At 49.2% G+C, this 21,815-nt stretch overlaps 2 protein-coding genes across 4 annotated transcripts in view; both read right to left on the reverse strand.

Annotated features, from left to right (window-relative positions):
• Positions 1–21,815, reverse strand: part of Borcs7 (BLOC-1 related complex subunit 7) — a 172,979-nt gene that overhangs the window by 99,544 nt on the left and 51,620 nt on the right. The gene's annotated exons all lie outside the window — the stretch shown is intronic.
• Sfxn2 (sideroflexin 2) lies at positions 649–21,771 on the reverse strand. 3 transcript variants are annotated; one of them, XR_007592551.1, is made up of 13 exons: positions 21,396–21,528; positions 13,487–13,669; positions 13,142–13,312; positions 11,221–11,319; positions 8,635–8,710; positions 8,340–8,425; positions 6,330–6,390; positions 5,959–6,025; positions 5,421–5,470; positions 5,079–5,128; positions 4,292–4,339; positions 1,418–2,390; positions 649–916 (listed from the first exon to the last, which is right to left on the reverse strand). XR_007592551.1 is itself a non-coding variant. In XM_050146552.1 (12 exons), exons 2-12 carry the CDS (start codon positions 13,645–13,647, stop codon positions 2,291–2,293), a joined length of 969 nt encoding a protein of 322 aa, XP_050002509.1. In that variant the 5' UTR covers positions 13,648–13,669; positions 21,648–21,771; the 3' UTR covers positions 649–2,290. The 3 variants fall into 3 exon arrangements, 2 of the variants coding, with proteins under 2 accessions (XP_050002509.1, XP_050002497.1); XM_050146552.1 differs by lacking the exon at positions 21,396–21,528 and adding an exon at positions 21,648–21,771 and having other exon boundaries at positions 649–2,390; XM_050146540.1 differs by having other exon boundaries at positions 649–2,390.

A 21,815-nucleotide genomic window follows, 5' to 3' on the forward strand; every position in this document is an offset into this window, starting at 1 on the left:
CTCCCAGGCTCCACCTGCAGGACTGCAAGCTGGGGCGAGCCTTTGCGCTTGTGTTTGCTCAGCATCTTCAGGTGACCCTCGTATCCGTTTTTTTTTCTCTTTTGAGGCAGGGCCTCTCTGTTGCATTGGCTGGAATGTGCTATGTAGAGCAGGATAGGCTCAGACTCACGAAGAGCCACCTGCCTCTGCTTTCCAAGTGCTGGAATTAAAGGTTTGCCCAGCCGGGTCTACTATATGTTCCTAACGGCCACAGCTGCAGGATATGGAGACTTACGTTAAAACTTTATATGACACATATACTAAGTCCCTTTTGCATATTCTAGTTTTTCTTTTTATAACCTTTTAAGAGATGTAAAACCACTTTCAGTTCCCAAATCCAGAGAAAGAGAAATAGCGAGAGCGAGCACAGGCTGTATCATGGCTCACCAATCCTCTAAGGCAGCAAAAATCCCATTCTGGGAGATCAGTGGGGCATCAACACAGGTGGGCAGATGGATTCTTCTCCCTTATTAGGGAGATAGACCATAGTCTCCAGCCATCAGACAGGGTCCCTTACAACTGCGAGATCCTCTGATGTGCCCCAGCCAAAGTCAGACCACAGATCCTGCTTCCCATCAGGAGGTAGTAGCTTGGTTTGCAGAACAATGCTTCACGTTCTTTCAAATCATTTATTCAATTCATGATGAGAGAGTTTAAACAGAATCATCAAATCTCACCAGACAAAACTCACCCCAGGTACACACTGACCCCAAGGAAGCTACAGTCCCCAGGGGGCTCAAGGAATAAGATAGGAACCTAAGCGGCCCTTTGCTGTGTGTTCTCTTTAGGCTTTTGGTCCTGGTTGATTTCCTCTCAGAGGTGTCCGAGTACAGCTCCCCTGTCCTGTCAGTACCCAGCAGTCTTTCTTTGATTTAACCTAAAGGGTTCAGGAAGGGAAGCCACCAGGAAATCATCCATCAAAATGTGTGGAGGGGCAGGTGCCGTCTCTCAGTGAGGGGACTTGTAAAACAGGCAAGGCAATGAGAGAAGAGACTTCTCCCAGAATAAGGGTCCTAGAAGTAGATCTAGACATGATTTTAGACAGAATAAAGTCATCATCAGAGGGCTAGAACTTGATGTCCACATAACTTGAGTGTTATGTGTACTGTACTGTTTGGCTGTACAGTCTAAAGGCTCTTTGGTCCTGGTTGAATTGTGCTCCTGTGTCCAAGCACAGCTCCCTTTCCTATCAGTACACACCAGTCCCTGGTTTTTGACCTATCGGGCTGAGGACAGGAACTATTTGTCCAGTTTTCTGTCCTGTTGTAGTTAGCTCTCAGCGCCTGACAAACTCAAGTCTAGCAGCGCTCCCATGGAGGTATCCCAGTCAGGACTCGATGGGGCAGGGTAGAGAGGAATCCCCAGGGGACAGACTGACCCTCTGCTGTTCCTGAGTAGGAGCTGCGGAGACGCTCTTCCAGAGGATCTGGGTTTGATTTCTAGCACCCATGTGATGGCTCACAGTGGTAATTCCAGTCCCAGAGGATCTGACACCCTCTTCGGACCTCTGTGGACACTGGAGCAGAGACACACATGAAGGCAAAGCATCCATACACATAAAAATAAAATGATAAGAAGCCTTTTCAAGAATCACACAGGTAAACATTTCCCTTGCTTGAGAAGGAAGAAGTGGGAGGAAGGAGGAGAGGGACTCAATACATCTGCGGCCCTGACTGGACAAGAGCCACAGGTCTCCTAAGTATGCCAAACTGTTTCTCCCAGACACCAGCAGCTTCTGCTGAGATGGCCTTAGTGTCTGGTCCCAAAGGACAGGGACCAAGGACAAAGCAGACGGAATACTTTTGTTCTTGTTCCCTCCCCTATTTTTTTTTTTTTTTTTGAGACATCATCTCTAACTCAGGCTAGCCTCAAACTCTCCATATACCTAAGGTTGAATTTGAACTTCTAATGCTCCTGCCTCCACCTCCCAAGTACAAAGATTGCAAGCATGTATGACCATGCCTGAAACACATGGCACTAAGGATTAAATGGAGGGCTTTGTGGAATCTAGGCAAATACTACCAACTGAGCTACATCCCCAACCACCTTGATTCCCCTTTTGAATTTTTATCCTTGGGAGTCCCCCCAAAAATGGGTGTTTATATGGAAACAGGAGTCATCTCCCCACCCACCTACTCTATCTCCCAGTCCAGCCTGGCTTTCAAGGAGGAATGTGGACACAGGTGTGCAGAGTTGCCAGCAAAGGCTGGTCCATACAGGGTGTGGATTGGTCCCTGCAGGCACAGAGCACTTAGAGACCCTTATTAAAGTAGGCAAAGAGGACTTGCTCTCCATGCTTGGCCTTGATGGTGTCCTGCAGCTCTGGTTCTAGATAGGAAACTGGTAATTCGCTGAAAAGAAAACCAAAACGAGGTTATGAGGATGCTATTATCCAAGACGATCAGCAATTCACCCTGAGAAAAAAGCCTGCCCTACATGTCACCTCTAGGAAGCCCATCCTAGAGAGCGTTAACTATTAACTTGGCATAGCCTAAAGTCACTGAAAAGAGGGTCTCAGCTGAGTGACTGTCTTTATCAAGCTGATGTGTGGGCATGTCTGTGAGGAACTGTCTAGATTGCTGACTGATATGGAAACACCTGGGCCACTGTGGGTGGCACCATTCCCTGGGCTCTATGAAAAAGCTAAGCATGAGCCTGTGTGAACAGGCCAGCAACCACTGTGTGAACACGCCGGCAACCACCGTGCCCCGTGGTTTCTGGTTCAAGCTGTTTGAGTTCTTGCCCCGGTTCCCTGCCCACCTTAACACAGATGTACAAGGCTCCTCTCGGGAACCTGTCTCCCTGAAAGAGATTTCACACTGTTCTCCAGGACAAGGCCAGGACTACTTAGGGTGCACATCATTCTGGGCCCTGCTAACACCAGTGGATACTGAAACACACGTGAATGAGAAATGGGAGACAAATCCTCCTTCCTCAGAGCTGTTCTTACTCATGGTGTCTGTCACAGCAACAGAGCGACCCTAGTGCAGAGCCCTTCTGGTATGTCAGACTGTGCCACCCTTTTGTGTGTATGCAAGTATGTATATGTGTGTGTATGTGTGCGCACATGTGTACAGAGGCCAGAGATGAACTGTCCTCAGTTTTATTGTTTGGAGACAGGATCTCTTACTGAACCTGAAACTCACCAATTTTCAGGTAGGCTGGCTGTCAACGAGCTTCAGGAATCTGCCTGTCTATGCCTCCCTAACACTGGGGTTACCGGCACACGCACCGGGGTTACAGGCACACGCACCGGGGTTACAGGCACATACCGCTACACCCAGGTTTGGGGGCTTTTGTTTGTTTGTTTGTTTACACCCAGCTTTTTTAACATGGGTCTGGGGAATCTGACTCAGCCCTGAGGGCTTGCATGGCAAGCACTTTACCGGCTGAGCCATCTCCCCAGATCTTTCTTAAGGTTTTGAGACAGGGGTTGTTATAAAGAAAAAATTAAATTGCTTTTGCTTGCTAGGGTCTATATATCTCAGGCTGGCCTTGAACTCTTGATCCTCCTGCTTTAGCCCCATGCCCTACCCAGTGTGGGATTACAAGCTCAAACTATGCACTCATCTGATTCCTGATTTTTCCAGCCAAAATTGTTACTGGCCTTTGTGAGTCAGAATAAATGTTACATTTCACCTCTAAATCAACCTGGACTAAAGCTCTCAGTCTGTCTTTCCCACAAGCTTGTAATCACAGTGCTCAGGACTCCGGAGGTGACTGGTAAGTGGACAGAGAACCCATACAGAGGGCAGGACAGCTACTATCTCAGGTCATGCAGCAGCTACACCTGTTTCCTGGAACAGCCTCCAGCTGACCCCCGGCTGGTGCCCCTTTCCGTCATCTCTGCTCCCACCCTCCCTTCCGGGAAACACAGAGGAACCTGAGAAATACGAGTCTGTGTGCCGAGGGAACACGAGCCAGGAGCAGAAGAACCGCCTTGTTCAACCTCAGAGACCAGAGCCAGCCTGAAGTGGCCTTCCTCCACTCACCAAGCAGGGTAAGTCTCCTGGTGCCCGCCCCCCACCATCTCTCCAAGGCGCTGGGTGGGAGCAACTCTTACTCCTGGCTTCTCCCCCAACCCCTCAGAGACCTGGCTGGTGTGCCATTCACCCAGTGTAAAAAGGCCAGAGTTGAGGTGGACGGGCGCCTGTCCTTAGAAACATCTGTTGTCCCATGGTCCCTCTCTCTCAGCAGGTCAACGAGGAGCAGAGCAGAGCATTTGATAAAGCAGGCAACAAAAGGCTGATACCATTCCTGAGGGAAGAGCCCACATGCCACTGGCACCATGAAGAGGAGGCTGTAAGAAAGGAGAAGAGGTGTTAGGGACTTGACCCTGAGGCCTGGCCACACCCTGAGCCCACACAGCTGACCTGCCTGAGGGAACTCTAGCCTTTCTCTAGGCCCTGTTTTGTTTTAACACAGGGTCACGGAGCCCAGGGGCAGGAGCTGGCTGAGGCTGACCTTGAAGGGATCTCCTGCTCTACTGGGGTGACACACCTGTGTGCCCTTGCCCTGGTCAGGGTCTTGTAACACACTAGGCAAGCACTCTACCACTGAGCTGTAGTCCAGAAAACTCACTGGACTTGGTGATAAAAGTCAGTGTTCCTCCCTCATGCCAACCTCTACTTCACACCCATATTCCAACGCGGAAGAAAACAGCGCTGTACCCAAGAATGGTAAACTGGAGACTCCAAGGTCACAGTCACCTGTGCCACACAGGGAAAGGGACTGTCACCAGGAGGGCACAAGTAATGGTATCAGTCAATGGCCAAGTCCCTAAGGGCAATGGCGTGAAGTGCCATTTCTCCTGTGCGTGAGGCTGGGATGTGCACCAGCCCAACCGACCTCTGCCTCCTCATTCCTGCGTCTTCTGGAAAACTGCTCTAGACCTGAGGGAGAGGGAAGCCTGAGAAGAAGTCGAGCTTGGCCGTCTGGGCGCTAGACATGACATGAGCCACTTCTGAAGGCGGGTCAGAAGAAAGATCCCAGAGGCTCCAGCCAGCAAAGACCCCAGACCACCCACACCACATACTCACAAGCAGCCACACAGCAAGACCTGCAGCGGGGCGTGCAGCACTCTGACTTTCTGCACAAAACAAGAGAAAAACAGAGCGAAACCCCCCATGGGACTCAGACACCTGCAGCAGACCCAGCACCTACGCCCCCACCAGCCAGCATGAAGTCAAGGACTTGCTGCCCTTATGAGGAGAAGGGCTTCTCCCGACTCTCTGCAGACAGGGTCAGGAGGCCTGTCTCATAATCTGAAACGGGGGTTGGCAGAGACAGGGACCAGCTCTACTAGAGTAAGATGGGTGGTGGGATGTGGGAAGGAGGGAAGGGCCAGGTGTTGGGGCTCTAGGCAGGGAGAGCCCGCCTACCTTCATCAGCCGCAGGGGCTCCAGCCGCTCCATCACGATAGGTAGTAAGACTGGAAGAGACGGAGCAGCTGAGAGGAGGAATGGTAGGCTCTCCCCAAGCCCCACTGCTGCGTCAGACCACAGACCTCAGCGCCACTGGGAGAAAACAGAGCCTGTGTAGGCACTGCTACCCAGACTCTCCCCCAAGTCCCAGAGAAAGATGCTGCCCGAAAATGTGTTCACAGTACCAGAAGGCAGACACACTTCGGTCCTGGACCTGAAGCATCCTTCTCAAATAGAAAAATGGTAGACTGCATCTACCACTGTCTCCCAGGGACCCCCCCACACTGTTGCTTAGTGAATATCAGCTAAATGGAGTTAACCTGCTCCCCCAAATTGGAGGAACTGATATTCTAAGAACACCTGTGTTTCCCTGGGCTTTCAGCTTTCAAAGAAAGCTTGAGAAGGCGTCCCACCTCCCACTTGAAAGCTGAGCTAACTGAGGCCCCTGCCAGATATTCAAGGGTGCCCCCAAGATAGGAGGTGTTTCCCATCTTACTCATGCCAGGGGCAGCCATAGTAATCCGAGAAATAACCACTTGGGTGATGCCCACAGCTGCAGCTCTCTGAGGACAGAGAAGAGATGTTAGGAAGCACTCAGTCGGTGGGTGTGGGCTACGAGGGAAGTCAGGTTCCTGACCAAGTCTGAGCAGTAAAGATGGGATGGCCCCACCAGGAGTCGTGTCCTTACCCAGCCCTCACACCTAAAATGATGCTGGAAGCCTATTCTGAACAAAGAAACGAGGGGGGGGGGGTTAAGAGAAAACAAGGATGGGAAAAGTCTTCTCAAACCCATAATGGCACCCAGATCACATGTGCGATCACCTAGGAGGGGACAGGGTTTGAAGGAGAAGTCTCTCCTCTGCTCACCTGAGAATGGCCAAGCTCATTTTGGTCCCTGTCCTTCACACAGATGCCCTGGATGAGTTCCCTAGACAAACAGAAGTTTCTGGGCTTTAGGAAATAGGTGCTGGGAATCTACCTGGCATCTGACTCATCAGGTCACCAGTGCCAAGGGACCAATGCTCTAGGAAGCCCCTCCCTTCTTCAGTCCCGTGAGTGGTACCTGACAAGCGACCCTCAGGAGCAGCCAAGAAAGCCAGCCCCAGGTCCACTGCCTCGGCGGACTCCTGAAGCTACAGGTCACATATGTGACCTTGAGGACGGTCTTTTACCCATCAAAGCCTCTGTGTTCCTCATGTGGAGAATGAGGACAATCCTGGCCCCACTTCATGGACCCTAATGAGACTCGTAGGAGCTCCTGACCAGGTTCTGAGTCCAGTACCTGACTTAGTATCCACTGCCCAAATAGTACCTAGTCTGTTCTCAGACAAGCTCGACTCCCTGGCTGGAGACCAGGATGGGTAGCCACACTCACGCATCTGCTGAGAGAGCAAGGCGGAGAAAGGCAAGCAGAGTGGAAGGATGTGTTGCAAGATTCTAGAAGCTCTTTCTCCGAGGCTGCTGTGGTAAACCTCCATCTGCCACAAAACGTGGCCATAGATACAGATGTGATGGCAATGGCGTCAAAGAGAAACAGTCCTCATGTCACTTATGTTCTAGAAAAATACAAAAGGAAAAAGCAAAGGCACAGAAACTGGGCCGGGGAAGCAGCTCCACAGCCACCGTGGCTAGTGTGCTCGAGCCTCTGGCTCAACACCCAGCACAGCAAAGAGGAAAGAAAGAAGAAGAAGCCACCCCTGGAGCACAGGACTGCAACCCCGGCAGAGGCAGAGGCACGCGATCAAGGCAAGCTCAAGGTCAGCCTGGCCTACAGTGCGTTCCAGGCAGACCAGGAGTGCACAGCCAGACCCTGTCTCAAAAAAGAGAAAGAGCACTGGGGAGACGGCCTGAGGATGAGAGGACCTATTGTTTTCACAGAGGACCCAAGTTCAGTTCCCAGCACCCACACCAGGCAGCTCATAACTGCCTATGACCCAGGGGAGTTTGATACATTGAGTCCAGTCTGTGTGGACTGCACTCACCACACATACATACACATAATTAAAATCTTTAACCAGGGGCTGGAGAGATGGCTCAGAGGTTAAGAGCACTGACTATTCTTCCAAAGGTCCTGAGTTCAATTCCCAGCAACCATATGGTGGCTCACAACCATCTGTAATGGGTTCTGGTGCCCTCTTCTGGCCTGCAGACATACATGGAAGGAATGCTGTATACATAATAAACAAATAAATATTTCTTAAAAAAATCTTTAAGCAGGCCTTTAATCCCAGAACTGTGGAGGCAGAGGCAGATGAATCTCTGTAATTCAAGGCCAGCTTGAGCTAAATAGTAAGCTCCCAAGGCAGCCAAGGATACAAAGTGAATCCCTCTTGCAAACAAACAAACTGCAGCCCTCTGAAAGAAGACAAAGGAAACTATAAGATAGAATCGGTTTCTGCATTCCCTTTTGAGGAGAGCATAGCTGGGCTCCTGGGCACGCCTACCTCCTCCCCTGGCTTCTCTGAGCACCTGGGTATTGTTCTATTGCCACTTCCCCTCCACTAAGCCAGTCTGAGGGCTTGGGAAGTAGGCAGAGTCCACAGCTTTGACGAGGTCTAAGCTAGGGAGGTAGCTTTAGGGACAGAGCGCTTGCCTAGCATGGATGAGGCATTGGGTTCAATCCCCAGCACTACCAATAAAAACCATATGGTCCACATGTCCACGCCCAATCCACCTCACGTCACATGTGACACACTACATTTAAATCACCCATCATTCTTTGGGCCATTACAGAGGAATGGCCGCCCTTGAGACCCTTCAGAGGCTGGGTCTTCTCTGTCCTACCTCAGTCCCAGGAAGCTAGTGGCTCACTGCCCTGCTTCCTCCCCTTCCCTGCTAAACCCTGTGACGGAGAAGAACAAGGCTCCCTGTACTCACTGCTGTCGCATCATTGGGATATTGACACAGTTAGCTGCAGCCACAGCGGCAAAGGGCACCCATCGGGCCACCAAGGGTGGAGCTCTCTGTTGGAGGCAGAGAATAGTGGAAGTTACTCAAGATCATGCAAAGGTGAGGGTAGAAAAGGAAGCGAGGCAAGTAAACACTCCGCTGACTTGTCCTGACATCCACTCTGGGATCCTCAAACTCCTGTACGGAGCCAAGAAAGCTATTTTCGCTAGGCCTTTGCTGCCCCCTGGTGGCCACTGTGCTCACAAGCCCCAGCCATACATACCTTTGTCCACATATTCATGCCCACCGCAGTGGCCACCGCAGTGGTAGTGGCTGTGAAGTAGGAGAGAGCCATCTGCCTAGTGGAAGAGAAATGTCAGATGGATGAATGCATAGGTGCTGGGAGTGGTGTCCACGGTGGCTGAGGCCAGGCCAGGGGCTTCAGTGAGAAACTAGCAATGGAGCTTCGGGGCCTGTGTTCTGGCCCTAGAGCCATCTCAGACTCCGTTTCCATCACTCAGTGCCGGGCACCCTTGGTCCTCCTTCAGTACCTTAAACACCTCACACTTCTTCCTGCCTCAGGACCGATGCACACTGCTGCTCTTGTCTACAGAACACTCCTGGGCTCCTACATGCCCATATATCGGCTAGTTTTGTGTCAACCTGATACAAGCGGAAGTCATCTGAGAGAAAAGAACCTCAATTAAGAAAATGCCTCCAGCTGGACGGTAGTAGCGCACGCCTTTAATCCCAGCACTTGGGAGACAGAAGCAGGAGGATCTCCGAGTTCCAGGACAGCCAGGTCTACACAAAATAATCCTGTCTCAAAAAACGAAAGAAAGGAAGAAAGAAAGAAAGAAAGAAAGAAAGAAAGGAGGGAGGGAGGGAGGGAGGGAGGGAGGGAGGGAGGGAGGGAGGGAAGGAAGACGTCTTCAAAAGATCAGGCTGCAGGCAAGTCCAGTAGAACACTTTAGGTTCTTTCTGAGAGAAGGTTTCTTTGTGTAGCCCTGACTGTCCTGGAACTCACCATGGAAACCAGGCTGGTCTTGATCTCAGAGATTTGCCTGCCTCTGGCTTCTGAGTGGGATTAAAGGTGCACATCACCACTACCCATCTTAGGGCACTTTCTTAATCAGTGACTGATCGGGGAGGGCCTGACACATTCTGGGTTCTGCAAGAAAACTGAGATAGTCAGAGGGAGGAAGCCAGTGAGCAGCACCCTCCATGGCCTCTATATCAGCTCCTGCCCTCAGGCTCCTGCCCTCACTGCTGCTAATGATAAGTTGTTATGTCAACTGTGAGGGAAATAAACTCTTTCCTCCCCAAGTTTATTTTCATGATGGAGTTTCATCAAAAGCAATAGACCAAGACTAACTAACTAACAACTTACTAAGTCAACTCTTATCTTTTGGAGCCCAAGTGGACGCCATCTCTACAGAAGGAATTTCCCAGGGGGCCTCTCTAAAGAGAGCTGTCCTGCCACGCTTTTCATCTCCCTAACTACAGAATCGCAATCTGAGTTCACTGCGTTTGTTTTGCTAGGAGACTTTTCTGCATGTTTGGTTTCGTAGGTCCTGAGACAGGATCTCAGTACGTGGCCCTGTAACTGCTTTGAGCTCACAGAGATCTCAAACTGGACTCTGTCTTACTCACCAGGCACCTTAAGCTTCTAGAATCTTGCCTGGTACATAAAACACACTCAGGAAAATTCTGGGCCTCAGTGGCTAAGAGGACTTGCTGCTCTTCCAGAGGAGTGAAGTTCAGTCCTCAGCTCCCACATGGGATGACTCAGAACTCCAGCTCCAGGGTCTAACTCCCTCCTCTGGCTTCTGCAGACATCTTCACACACATGTGAAGACTAGAAACACAACACACACACACAAATAAAGATAAATCTCAGGATAGGAGAGAGGTCTCAGTGGTTTGGAGCACTTTTTTTCTTTGGTTTTTGAGACAGGGCCTCATTCTGTAGCTCAGGCTATCCAGAAACTCAGAGCTCCCCCTGCCCCTGCCTCCTGAGTGCTGAGATTAAAGATGTGAGCTACTACACTCAGCTTGATTTTTGTTTTTTATTTTAAAATTATGTGTGTGTACATGCGTGCAAGCCCACAGAGGCTAGAGGTCAGATGTCCTGGAGCTGGAGCTGGAGCACCTGATACAGGTGCTAACAATTGGACCCGGGGGCTCTGAAGAGCACCCGCTCTCGCGGTGTTGTGGGTTGACGTTCTGGACCGGCTCTGAAAAGCAGGCCATGCTCTTAACTACTGAGCCATCTGTAAAGCCCAGGGCACTTGATGCTCTTGCAGTGGGGCCCGGGTTTCATTCTGAGCACGCACATGGTAGCTCACAACCATCCTTAACTCCAGTTTCAGGTGATCCTATGCTCTCTCTGACATCTGCAGGCACCGGAGTGCATGTGATGTGTATACATACATGCAGGCAAAATACTCATACAATAAAATAAAATAAATAAATAAATCTAAAAAGTAAATCTTTAAAAGAGAAATGAAAGCTGGGCAATGGTGGTACACTTCTTTAATCCCAGCACTCAGGAGGCAGAGGCAGGCAGATCTCTGTGAGTTCAAGGCCAGTTTGGTCTGCAGAGCTAGTTCTAGGACAGCCAGAGCTACACAGAGAAACCCTGTCTCAAAACAAAACAAAACAAAAGAATAACATATTAGTCAAATGAATGACCATTTTAAAATACTCTGGGAAGAAGATATTCTCAGCTGGTCTGAATATTTCAAACACGGGAAATGGTACCCCAGCTACCTGCCAGAGTGGGCCCCAGGCAGGAAGCAAGGACAGTCTAAGAGCAGAGGGCTGCTCCTGCAGAGGAAGAGGACAGCCTTCATTTCAGGTCTCCTACCTGACTGACGTGGGGGAAGCCGCATTCCTGTTGGTGTAGTTGACTAAGGCGTTGAAGGACTGGTTCACCCACTGCCAGAAGATCACTGCGGGCATTGTCCTGCGAGCAAGGAAGACCAGGAGGGATGAGAGGGAGGCCGGGGCGTTGCTGCACCGCAGCACCTGCAGTTCCTAAACTCCTCCCATCCTTTCTTATAGCCTGGGGTTTGGATGGGATGAGCCCTTTGCCTGGACTCTCCCCTCTTCCCTTCACACAGGGGCAAAATCCTGCTCTGCTGAGATGCTTTTCTTCTTGGAGTTTTCCTGACCCTTCCTCCTCCCCTCCTGAGACAGCCATTCCATGTGTCCTGTTTCCATGACTACCACTTCCCCGTCTCCATGCTGTTCTGTTCTCCAGGAGGGAGAGCCTAAAGTCCTGCATCCCTGGCACCGGCCCAAGGCAGAGCTCAACAACTAACTAAGTGAATACACAGGGTTGGAGGACTCAGCGGGTGGCGATGGAGAGAGTCAGACCCCGAAAGCTTACTCCCTTCCCAACCAAGCAGAGCAAGAACGGGGCCTTCTCTTTTTTCATTTGGAGTCACATTCAAAACATAAAGCCACTGTGGAATTGTTACGTAAGAACCTAGGAGGAGGAGCTGGAGAGATGGCTCAGCAGTTAGCACTAACTGCTCTTCCAGAGGTCCCAGATTCAGCTCCCAGCAACACATGGCAGCTCACACCTGTCTGTAACTCCAGTTCTAGGGGACTTGACACCCTCACACAGACACACAGGCAGGCAAAACACCAATGCACATAAAAAATAAATAAAAATTATAAAAAAAAAAAAAGAAGAAGAAATTAGGAGGAGCCAGGCAGGATGGCTCACATCTTTAATCCCAGCACCTGGGAGGCAGAGGCAGGTGGATCTCTCTGAGTTTGAGGTTTGGTCTTTTGGTCTACGTGGCCAGTTCCAGGCCACCCAGAGTTACACTGGGATGCTGTCTCAAAAACAAAACAAAATAATAACAACAAACAACTTAGGAGGTTGATGAAATGGCAAGGTGGATAAAGACACCTGAGTTCCTTCCCCAGGTCCCACGTGGTGGAAAGACAAACCACTTTGACTTCACACACACACACACACACACACATACACACACACACACACATACATACACACACACACATACATACACACACATACACACACACATACACACACATACACACACACATACACACACACACACAATGAGATGTACTCCCACTCCATGCACACACAATAAAACAAATGAAATTTTTTAAAAGTTTTTTTTTTTTTAAATTAATCCTTACCCTGGTGTTGGTGGCACAGGCCTTTAATCCCAGCACTCAGGAAGCAGAGGCAGGTGAATCTCTGTGAGTTTGAGGCCAGCCTGGTCTACAAAGTGAGTTTTAGGACAGCTAAGGCTACAATGAGAAGCCCTGTCTTCAAGAAAACAAAAACAAAAAAAGGGAAAAAATTAAAAGACTTAATCTTTTAGTTCAAGTATTCTGGAGGGCAGTTTGAGTCTCTGTGAGTTCAAAGCCAGCCTAGTCTACATAGAGTTCTAGGCCAGCTAGGGCTGCATAGTGAGACTCTGTCTCAAAATAACAATAATGATGATACTAATAGTACAAAAAGCTTAGACTGGATAACCCACTGAGGAGTCCTGCTCCAGCAGCAGCAGCCCCCACAGGCTGACTGTGGCCGTGAATGGTTACTCAGTCTCTGTGATCCATCTAGCAGAGGGCAATGGAAACAGCACCTGTGTGTGTAGGGATCTGGAGAGTGAAAAATCCTCTCAGGCAAAGAGTTTAGCCCAGTGCCCAGCATCTGGTGAGGGACCAATCTGGAGGACTGTTATTCCATGGACTCCCCAACCTAGCTTGACCCCTCCCTCCGCCATCTCAGGACTCACCTGTAGAACTGCAGCATGAAGCCTGTGATGATCATGCCCCCGGGGACCTGGAAGGACATCCGCCCAATGACGTTCATCTTCTCCCCAGTGTCAGGGTGGAAAGCAGAGTCATACAACTTCTTAGCATACAGCAGCTGCTCCACCTGAGTGCCGGGGGGCACAAGTCCCATCCTGTCGCCCAATAACAACAGCAGTGACCACCTGACCTGACGATCCCTGTCTCCTTGCTCTTCTCCTTCCTTCCCGAGACCTCTGCCCACTCCTTCACCCTCAGTTTCTCCCTCCCTCAGAGAGTCGAGCAATGCTGTGCTGGTACCTCCCGCCCCTCCCCTGCCCACCCCTCACCTGCTCTTCTCAACCATCGCCTTGGCCCAGTCCAATTCCTGCTCTGATGCAAAGACGGTGCGAGGATCTGTGATGTTAAAGAAGTGCTTCACACGGCCCAGGAACATGCGCTGATCCCAACGGGGCGCATCAATGTTAAAGCCAGACAGGTCAGCCTCCATATTGCCCACATACAACCTAAGACTTAAGAACAAAGAGAATGAGAGCTGACCCCTACCTGAATCCGTTTGCCCCAGAGGCCCTGGCAGCCATAGACTGTCTGCTTTTGCCAGACCCTAGGCATCCCCTTGTGATGATCTAGGGGCCCCTATGAACAGCAATCAAACTAGAAAATTGCCAACAAGCATTTCCCGGGACTGTGTTAGTGGCCAGGCCTGTGCTTGATCATACTAGGGGAGGCAGTCTCTGCCCAAGAGGAGGTCAGTCCGACGAGGCAATGAGATAACACCACAAACGAGCATAATATCCCCTGGCACTCCTAGAAGGAAGATAGGAAAAGTGGCCATCCTGAAATAGAATAGAAGCCCTCCGCTCTTCACCAAGCCCGCTTTCAGAGAAACTCTTTTACCACAGCCTAACCACTATGGCAGCAAAAACACAGTGGTAGGCATAGGAGTGAGGTAGCTGGGCACACTGTGTCTGCAGTGGTGCCCAGTCTCCTCTAGCCTTTCCACCTCACCTACAGGAGCTGAGGAGTGCCGCCCCAGAACATCTGTGGAATATGCAGGGTGCAGGCTCACTAGGAAACACACCAGACATCTGTCTGACCTCAGCCCCCTCTAAAGCTTTCCCCTGAGCGTTCATGTCCCTCTTACTCCTGCATTTTGGATGCCCAAAAATCTGCAAGGACAATTCTAATTCTACTACAGGTTCAAGACGTAGTCCGGCTCCTTCTGTCCACTGCTGTGGTGGCCTCTGCGCACCTTGCCAATCAAACTCGGGAAACAAATCCATGGGTAGTTGTAACAGCAGGGGCGCTCTCCTTTCTCATGGATTTTCATTTTCACCAAGTGGAGCCTCGGCTGGGTAAGCCTTTCTTATTATCCCAGTGACAAAGAGCAGGGGGGGGGGGTTCTCTCTAATGTCAATTCTAGATGCTTCCTACCCTGTCTCCCTGTTTCTCAATTGGTCTGCTTTCTCTCACGGTAGCTCTAAGATCTGTGGGCGATAACCATGCCACAGCCTAGATGTTATGTTGTCTTGAAATTTCTCCAAATAGTCAATGATCTATTAACTTGGCCTCACTCAAACTTTCAAAATATGACCAGAATCCATATTAATTGCCAGAATGGAACATGAATGATTTCTAGCCCTGTTCCCGGTGGGGTTCGTTCCCTTCTGGAAGCGTGCGAGGTGGGCTTCCACTGACTGCATTATCTGGGCTTTCTTTGGTTCCAAACTCCCATCAAAAAAGCTAGGTTCTGCTTATAGCATCTGAGGGTTGTTATAGCCAATGGCTCCAAATTCATCCACATTACTCCCATGAAGCCAAGGCCTACAAGCCACATGATCAGGTCTAACACAGCAACAGCTCTTCTCCTTACAGTTTTAGTTACTAGATATTTTCTTGTCGCCACGACAAAACAAACTATAAAAGTTGGAGGAGGGAGTTATTTTTGGCTCATGTTTCAAAAGAACGCATTCTACCATGGCAAGGAGGACATTGTAGGAAAGTGAGGTGGCTGGGCACATGGTGTCTGCAGCCAGGAAACAGAGAAAGATGGATCCTGGTGCCCAACTTGCTTTTTTTCTTTTTCTTTTCCTTTTACATCCACTCTAGGGCCTATGTCCATGGTGCCAACCACACTGAAGGCAGGGTCTTTCCTACCCAGTTAAAGTGCTCTGGAAACCCCAAGGCAGATTCGAAGGATAGCTCCCAAGTGATTTTCAACGCAAGCAAGCTGATAGTCAAGATTAACTGTCGCCAGGCAGTGGTGGCACACACCTTTAATCCCAGCACTCAGGAGGCAGAGGCAGGAGGATCTCTGTGAGTTTGGGGCCAGCCTGGTGTACAAGAGCTAGTTCCAGGACAGGCTCCAAAGCTACAGAGAAACCCTGTCTTGAAAAACCAAAAAAAAAAAAAAAAATTTAACTGTCACGGGGTCATTTGCCTTTTTCTTTCTAAAGCACTACCTTACTTAATTAAATATTCACCTATAAAGTTGGAGAATGGATTCATTTTGCTCAGTGATTGTCCTGATGCCTAGCACAGAGTATTTAGTGTCCAGCTGGTCGGCATAAGGGTTTGAAAGTGCAGACATGGGAAGTAGAAAAAGACAAGATCTCCTGAGTAAATTGGGAGCATAGGGACCTTAGGAGAAGGTTGAAGGGGAAGGGAGAGGCAGAGAGGGAAGCAGAGAAAAATTAGAGCTCAATAAAAATCAATTTTAAAAAAGTGCAGGCATGCAAGCTAGAAGGGAATGAGGTGTCAGTTGCTGTGGGAGCTCCTTCCGCTCCTTCAGCCAACAGCATTTAAGATAGCAGCCTACTTGGGCCTGGTCTATTATACTATAAATGCAGCTGTAAAGCCTAAAGCCTGCCCTCGCTCTCTTCCGGCTCTCACTTCCAGCTGCTAGACTCTGTTCCTGTTCTCCATTCGTGCAGAGGATTGTGGTCTAGGACAGTGATGTGTAAGTCTCCCCTAAATAAATAACTCTTTATTATACATAATTCTGAATTAGTGTGGAATTATTTTGTATCTTCCGCCATCATCTAATGCCTGAATGTGGGGACCAGTCCGTACTTTCTGGGATCGGTCTGCCAGCTGCTGCATGGAGCATTGGGGCACTGACTCTCCCACCCGTTGCTTTAGCTGGCCCTCAGATGCAGAAGGCTGCTGCTCAGCGCTCCCCAGCTCACAACCCACAAGCCAGCCCACACACTGCTGCCTGCAATCCCCGCAGTGCACACAGTCCACAACTCGCACTGATGGAAAACTTTGGGTTTTCTCTTTATCCTGGGCCCCAACTCTCAGAATTGTTTGATCACCTTAATAACTGTTCTTAATTTGTTAAATAAAGCATATTTTTCAGTATCTTGGTAAGCAACGTGCACTGTTCGCTGCTGCTAGCGTCTCTGGGCCACATGGCTGCAACTGTGACACCTGCTGGCCAATAATGATTATTACACCTACTCCAATTCATTGTAATTGCCTTAAAATTAGGACTGATAACATCCAGGAGTTCAACAATTATTTTGCTTATATTATGGAAAGTATTGTGCAAGACTTATACTATTTTCCTTCCCATTATTTGATTCTAGGAATTAGCTTTGTTTTCAACATTATCTCATTTTAAAAAAATGGTTCAATACTACAGAGAGGGATAGCATCAATTTGACAAAATTATCTGAAAGAATCTGTGCTGTTGAATCTAACTGTCGGAATCTGCGTCAAAGTTATGATATACCCAAGGATGACACATTATTTGAATAAGTTGGAATCCTCAGTGAAGACATTAGAACAGAACACTGGACAATAGATTCAGACTTTTTAAAAGGCAGTAGTAAAAAGATTTGAAAAGATTGGGGAATTTATTGAAATTGATGTGCAGGGACAGAAGGTACAAGGACAGGATTTAGCCTCGTCAGTACATGCGAGACCCCTGGGTGACTTACACAGAGTTTGAACTGCATATCTGGTAATTTCCTCAGAAAGACCATCTGGCACAAAGCGCCCTAAGATAGTCAAAGAACACACATGGGAACCAATAGTATGAGCAATCTAAAAGAAGTAAAAACAAGCAATGGTTTCTTATGGGCTACATTCACCATTTGTCAGGGAAGTGATGAAAACATGGGCTTCGAGCGCTAAGGTCACCCCACACAATTGGCTTCAATTAATCTCAGTGGTCCTACAAGATGGGCCTCAGCTGCTTTGGAAGTGCTATTAGAGGAAGAGGCAAAAATTTTAGAGCAGGTTGTAATTCTAATCTTTTTTTTTTTAAAGATTTATTTATTTATTATGTATACAACATTCCTTCCACGTGTGCCTGCAGGCCAGAAGAGGACACCAGATCTTATTATAGATGGCTGTGAACCACCATGTGGTTGCTGGGAATTGAACTCAGGACCTCTGGAAGAGCAGCCAGTGCTCTTAACCGCTGAGCCATCTCTCCAGCCCTGTAATTCTAATCTTATATTTGATATATGTTCCTAGTGTATATATTTTTGTATTGGGTTTGGAACTCTCTTATTTAAACAAAAGGGGGAGGTGCTGTGGAAGCTCCTTCTTGCTGCTTCAGCCAATAGCCTTTAAGATACTAGCCCACTTGGGTGTGGTCTCTCATACTATAAATGCAGCTGTAAAGCCTGCCCTCGCTCTCTTGCTTCCTGCTCTCACTTCCAGTTGCTGCACTCTGTTCCTGTTCCCCATTCGTGCAGAGGACTGTGATCTAGAACAGTGATCTGTGAGTCTCCCCTAAATAAATAACCCTTTATTATACGTAATTCTGAACTAGTGTGGGATTATTTTGTATCTTCCACCATCGGTCAGTAGCACTGACATCATTAAAGCTAACACTTTCCAGCAAAACTACTCAGACTAGAGAAGTGAGGATAAGCGCGGAAACTGTTGTATTTAAGAGGCAAACTAAGAAAAGTGGTCTCAAACGATGGGAAAGAAGGCAGGAGAGAGAGGAAGGTGGTAGCAGCATGTGGGGAAAGCATTGTTGTGATGGGAAGCCATGCTGGGAGCCAGTCATCTGTAAGCAGACAGTGACTGAAAAGGCCGACACGCAGTGCCCACAGCGCCTGTGCCTGACCCTAGCTGCAGCATCTTAAGTGGAGATCTCAGGAGAGAGCAAACGCCAGACTGCAAGTGTACACTGGCAGAACTCTGATTTCTGCCTCCTGCAGCATGGCTCCAATGCCAACGGAATTTTCCTCCATCTAACAACACTCATGGTAGAGGAGAGGGGTTCACTTCCTAGATACATTAGAAACCATCTCCTAAGTACGTCAGAACCCTCATCCAGGAACAAAAAGAAAGCTCAAGCTGGGCAGTGGTGGCACATTTAATCCCAGCACTTGGGAGGCAGAGGCAGGCAGATCTCTGTGAGTTCGAGGCCAGCCTGGTCTATTACACAGAGAAACCCTGTCTCAAAAAACCAATGAATGAATGAATGAATAAAAGAAAGCTCAAACTCTAGTCCCCTCCCTTTTCTTTCTATCTTCTCTATCCAAATTGCTGGCGTCTCTATGGCTAATTCTAGTCAGGTTGTTGTTGGCTTTGTCTCCTGATTCAAGGTAGACTTTAGTGACAGTCTGGAGTGTCAGAGTGTGATCAAAATATCCCAGAACTGTATGAGCTTTTGGGAGCCATTATCATCAAAACACAAATAATTGGGTGGTAAAACAGAGGGCCTGGAGTTCAGTTCCCAGCCTCCACATGGTTTCCACAACCATCTGTGACTCCAATTCCAGCGGATCCAGCACCTTCTGACCTCGGTGAGCACCACACACTCATGTAGTGCACACAAGTGCAGGTAAACACGTGTAAAAGTAGAAAGAGCCTGGGAGCAGCGGCACATAAAACAGTCTACCTCTGCTGGCTGGTGGTGGCACACGTCTTTAATCCCAGAGCTCAGGAAACAAAGACAGGCTAGCTCTGTGAGCTTGAGGCCAGCCTGGTCTACAAAGCGAGTTCCAGATCAGCCAGGGCTGTTACACAGGGGGTGGGGGGGTGGGGAACAGACACAAAACAAACAAACAAAAATCACAAGTTCAGACAAGCCTGAGCTCCACATTGAAACTGTCTCAGACCAAGGTTGGGGGGAGGGGCTGTGAAGGGAGTGGACAGGCAAAGGCACTTGGCCCTGAGCCTAACAACCTGTGTTCATTCTCCAGAACCACACAGTAGATGGAGGAAAGCAGACTCTGCAAGTTGTCTTCAGACCTCCACACACAAACATGGCAGCAAGTCCAACAGAGACTCAGGGCAAATGGCTAACTGTAGTGTGTTAGCATCCCAAAGTGTCTGCTGACCTCCAGGCTCACTCAGAACCAGTGGCTCACCCCAGCCCTACCCCAAACCTCTCCTGCTCCTGGGTTCCCTTCCTCAGCTTCTCATTCCTATATAATGCTCCCATATCAGCCAGCCCCTCTCTGGAGCCCACTCCCTTGCTCCTCTCTCTCTTGGTCCTCTCTCAATCTCCTCCATTCTGCTAGCCAAAGACTACTTTGTCCCCTGGCTCTGGACTCTTCCAGATGCCCCTGACTATACTTTGCCACATGTGTACAATAAAAACCTCCTCAACCATACCTTGGAGTGGTCATGTCCTCACTGTATACACATAGTACCAGATCACCACATACACACAAACAAACTTTACATTGTTTTTTAAATGAGAGCGCAACTGTGACAGAAACAGAGGAATGAGAGAGGAGAAAACAAAAAAGCAGCGCAGCACTGATGCTTCCTAGAGAACGCTGATCTCTAGCAAACGGTACCAAAGCTCAGATCAGGGACCACAGGCATAGCTCTGAGCTCGAGTACTTGGGAGATCGAGGCAGCTCACAACTCCAGGAGACCAGACCAAAGACCTCTAAAACAGTGAAATACTGTCAAGGTTGCCTGGAGCAAGCTGGAGAATGACGGTAATCATTAAACCCGTAGGCCTAGGACCATGCCACATGGTGCTGAGTCCAGCTCTACCGTGCCGAACACGCTACAAACGTGAAGACAAAAATTCATGCACATAAATTCATAGTTGGGGTTTTTTGGCTTTTTGTTTTTAAAAAGGTTTTATAAAAAGTACTTTACTTGAGCCAGGCATAGTGACGCATGCCTTTAATCCCAGCACTCAGGAAGCAGAGGCAGGCGGATCTCTATGAGTTCGAGACCAGCCTGGTCTACAGAGCAAGGTCAAGACAGCCAAAGATACACAGAAAAACCCTGTCTCAGGAAGACAAAAAAAAAAAAAAAAAGTACTTTACTTGAATATAAAAATATCTGAAAACTAGAGAGACGCTTCAAACCCAGTACCCAGGAAGCAGGCAGATTTGTGAGTTTAAGGCCAGCGTGGTCTACAGTGAGTTCCAGTCCAACCAGAGTTACCTGATGAGACTCGGTCTCAAAACAACAACAAAAAAAAGATAACAAGCAAACAAACAAACAAAAAAACCTGAAAACCCATTTAAGAGAAATCTGCCTTTGCTTCTGTAATCTTAACCAGGTTGGTAGGAAGAGGGGTGAAGCCTGAAGCCCAGATTAAACTATTAATACTATGCAGCAACACCTCTGTAACAGGCAATGATCTGAGCACTTGACATAGAGAACAGGTAAACATGCATGAGCAAAGTTCCAGAGGTACCATCTCTACCTAGACCATCAGCTGTTAGAAAAATTCTCCGTTTCCTGGTATAAACTAGTCTGGGGCGAGGGAGGCAGTGTACCTTGGTGGTAGAGGGCTTGCCTACCCTGCACAAGCCCTTGCATTCAGGGTTCAGTCCCCGGGGGGGGGGGGGGCAGACAGCACGCCTACCTGGGCCACAGTGTTAACAAGCAGCATTGTAAAATAAACAGTTTATAAGTTAGTTCGTGTCCCAACTCTATTGCCTACAGTAACTGACTTCTAGAGTTGTGCGGAAATAAATTCTGTCTAAAAAGCATTCCACTAGGAGGAACAGAATTTCTCCGACGGCAGATTGGACCAAAGTCGAGAACCTGGCCTGGCAAGACTGGACCTGTGTCGAGAACCCGGACTGGCACAGAGGCAAGGGTAACTCTCCAGTGATCCTGTGCACGAAGGAGTGGGAAGGAGCGCTTGCAGTCCAAAGTGGCTTAGCAAAATCCAGCGGACCCCAGACGGTCTAACACTCCCGCCCTCAGCTAACCTCGACACTACGAACGGGTCCCCAATCTCCCTATCGCCCTCTCTCAGGCGATCTCCCGGAACCCAGCAGACATCACCTGTTCTGGATTCTAACGAGCCTGTGGAGATAAAGGAGCAGACCATAACTCGGGTGCCCCAAAGCCTGGCAGTCGAAGACAACGAGGGACAGAAGGGAGGAGTCCATTGAAGCCCTGGTCCGTCCCACCCGCCACGCGGCTTCAGCAGATGGAAGTTCAGCATGCAGGGTCCGGCAGCCCCAACAGAGCAGAGGCAGGAGATGCGGGGACTGGAAGCAGCTGTGCAACCAGCCTGCACTGGAGGCCCCTTACCTGGTCCCAAAGGGATGCACCCGGCGACTGTCAGGCGCCGCTGACTTCTGAAGTGGAGGACCGCGGCTAGGCCGGGGAACACCCCCTCGCGCTACGCCCCCTTTTCTGACCAATCACAGGCCACAGGCTCCCGCCAGCCACGTGGGCGACCCTGCCCCTCCCGCTGGA

Source organism: Alexandromys fortis, unplaced genomic scaffold (genome assembly GCF_014885135.2).
Source record: "Alexandromys fortis isolate MF-2015 unplaced genomic scaffold, M_Fortis_MF-2015_v1.1 scaffold_16, whole genome shotgun sequence".
Classification (NCBI taxonomy): domain Eukaryota; kingdom Metazoa; phylum Chordata; class Mammalia; order Rodentia; family Cricetidae; genus Alexandromys; species Alexandromys fortis.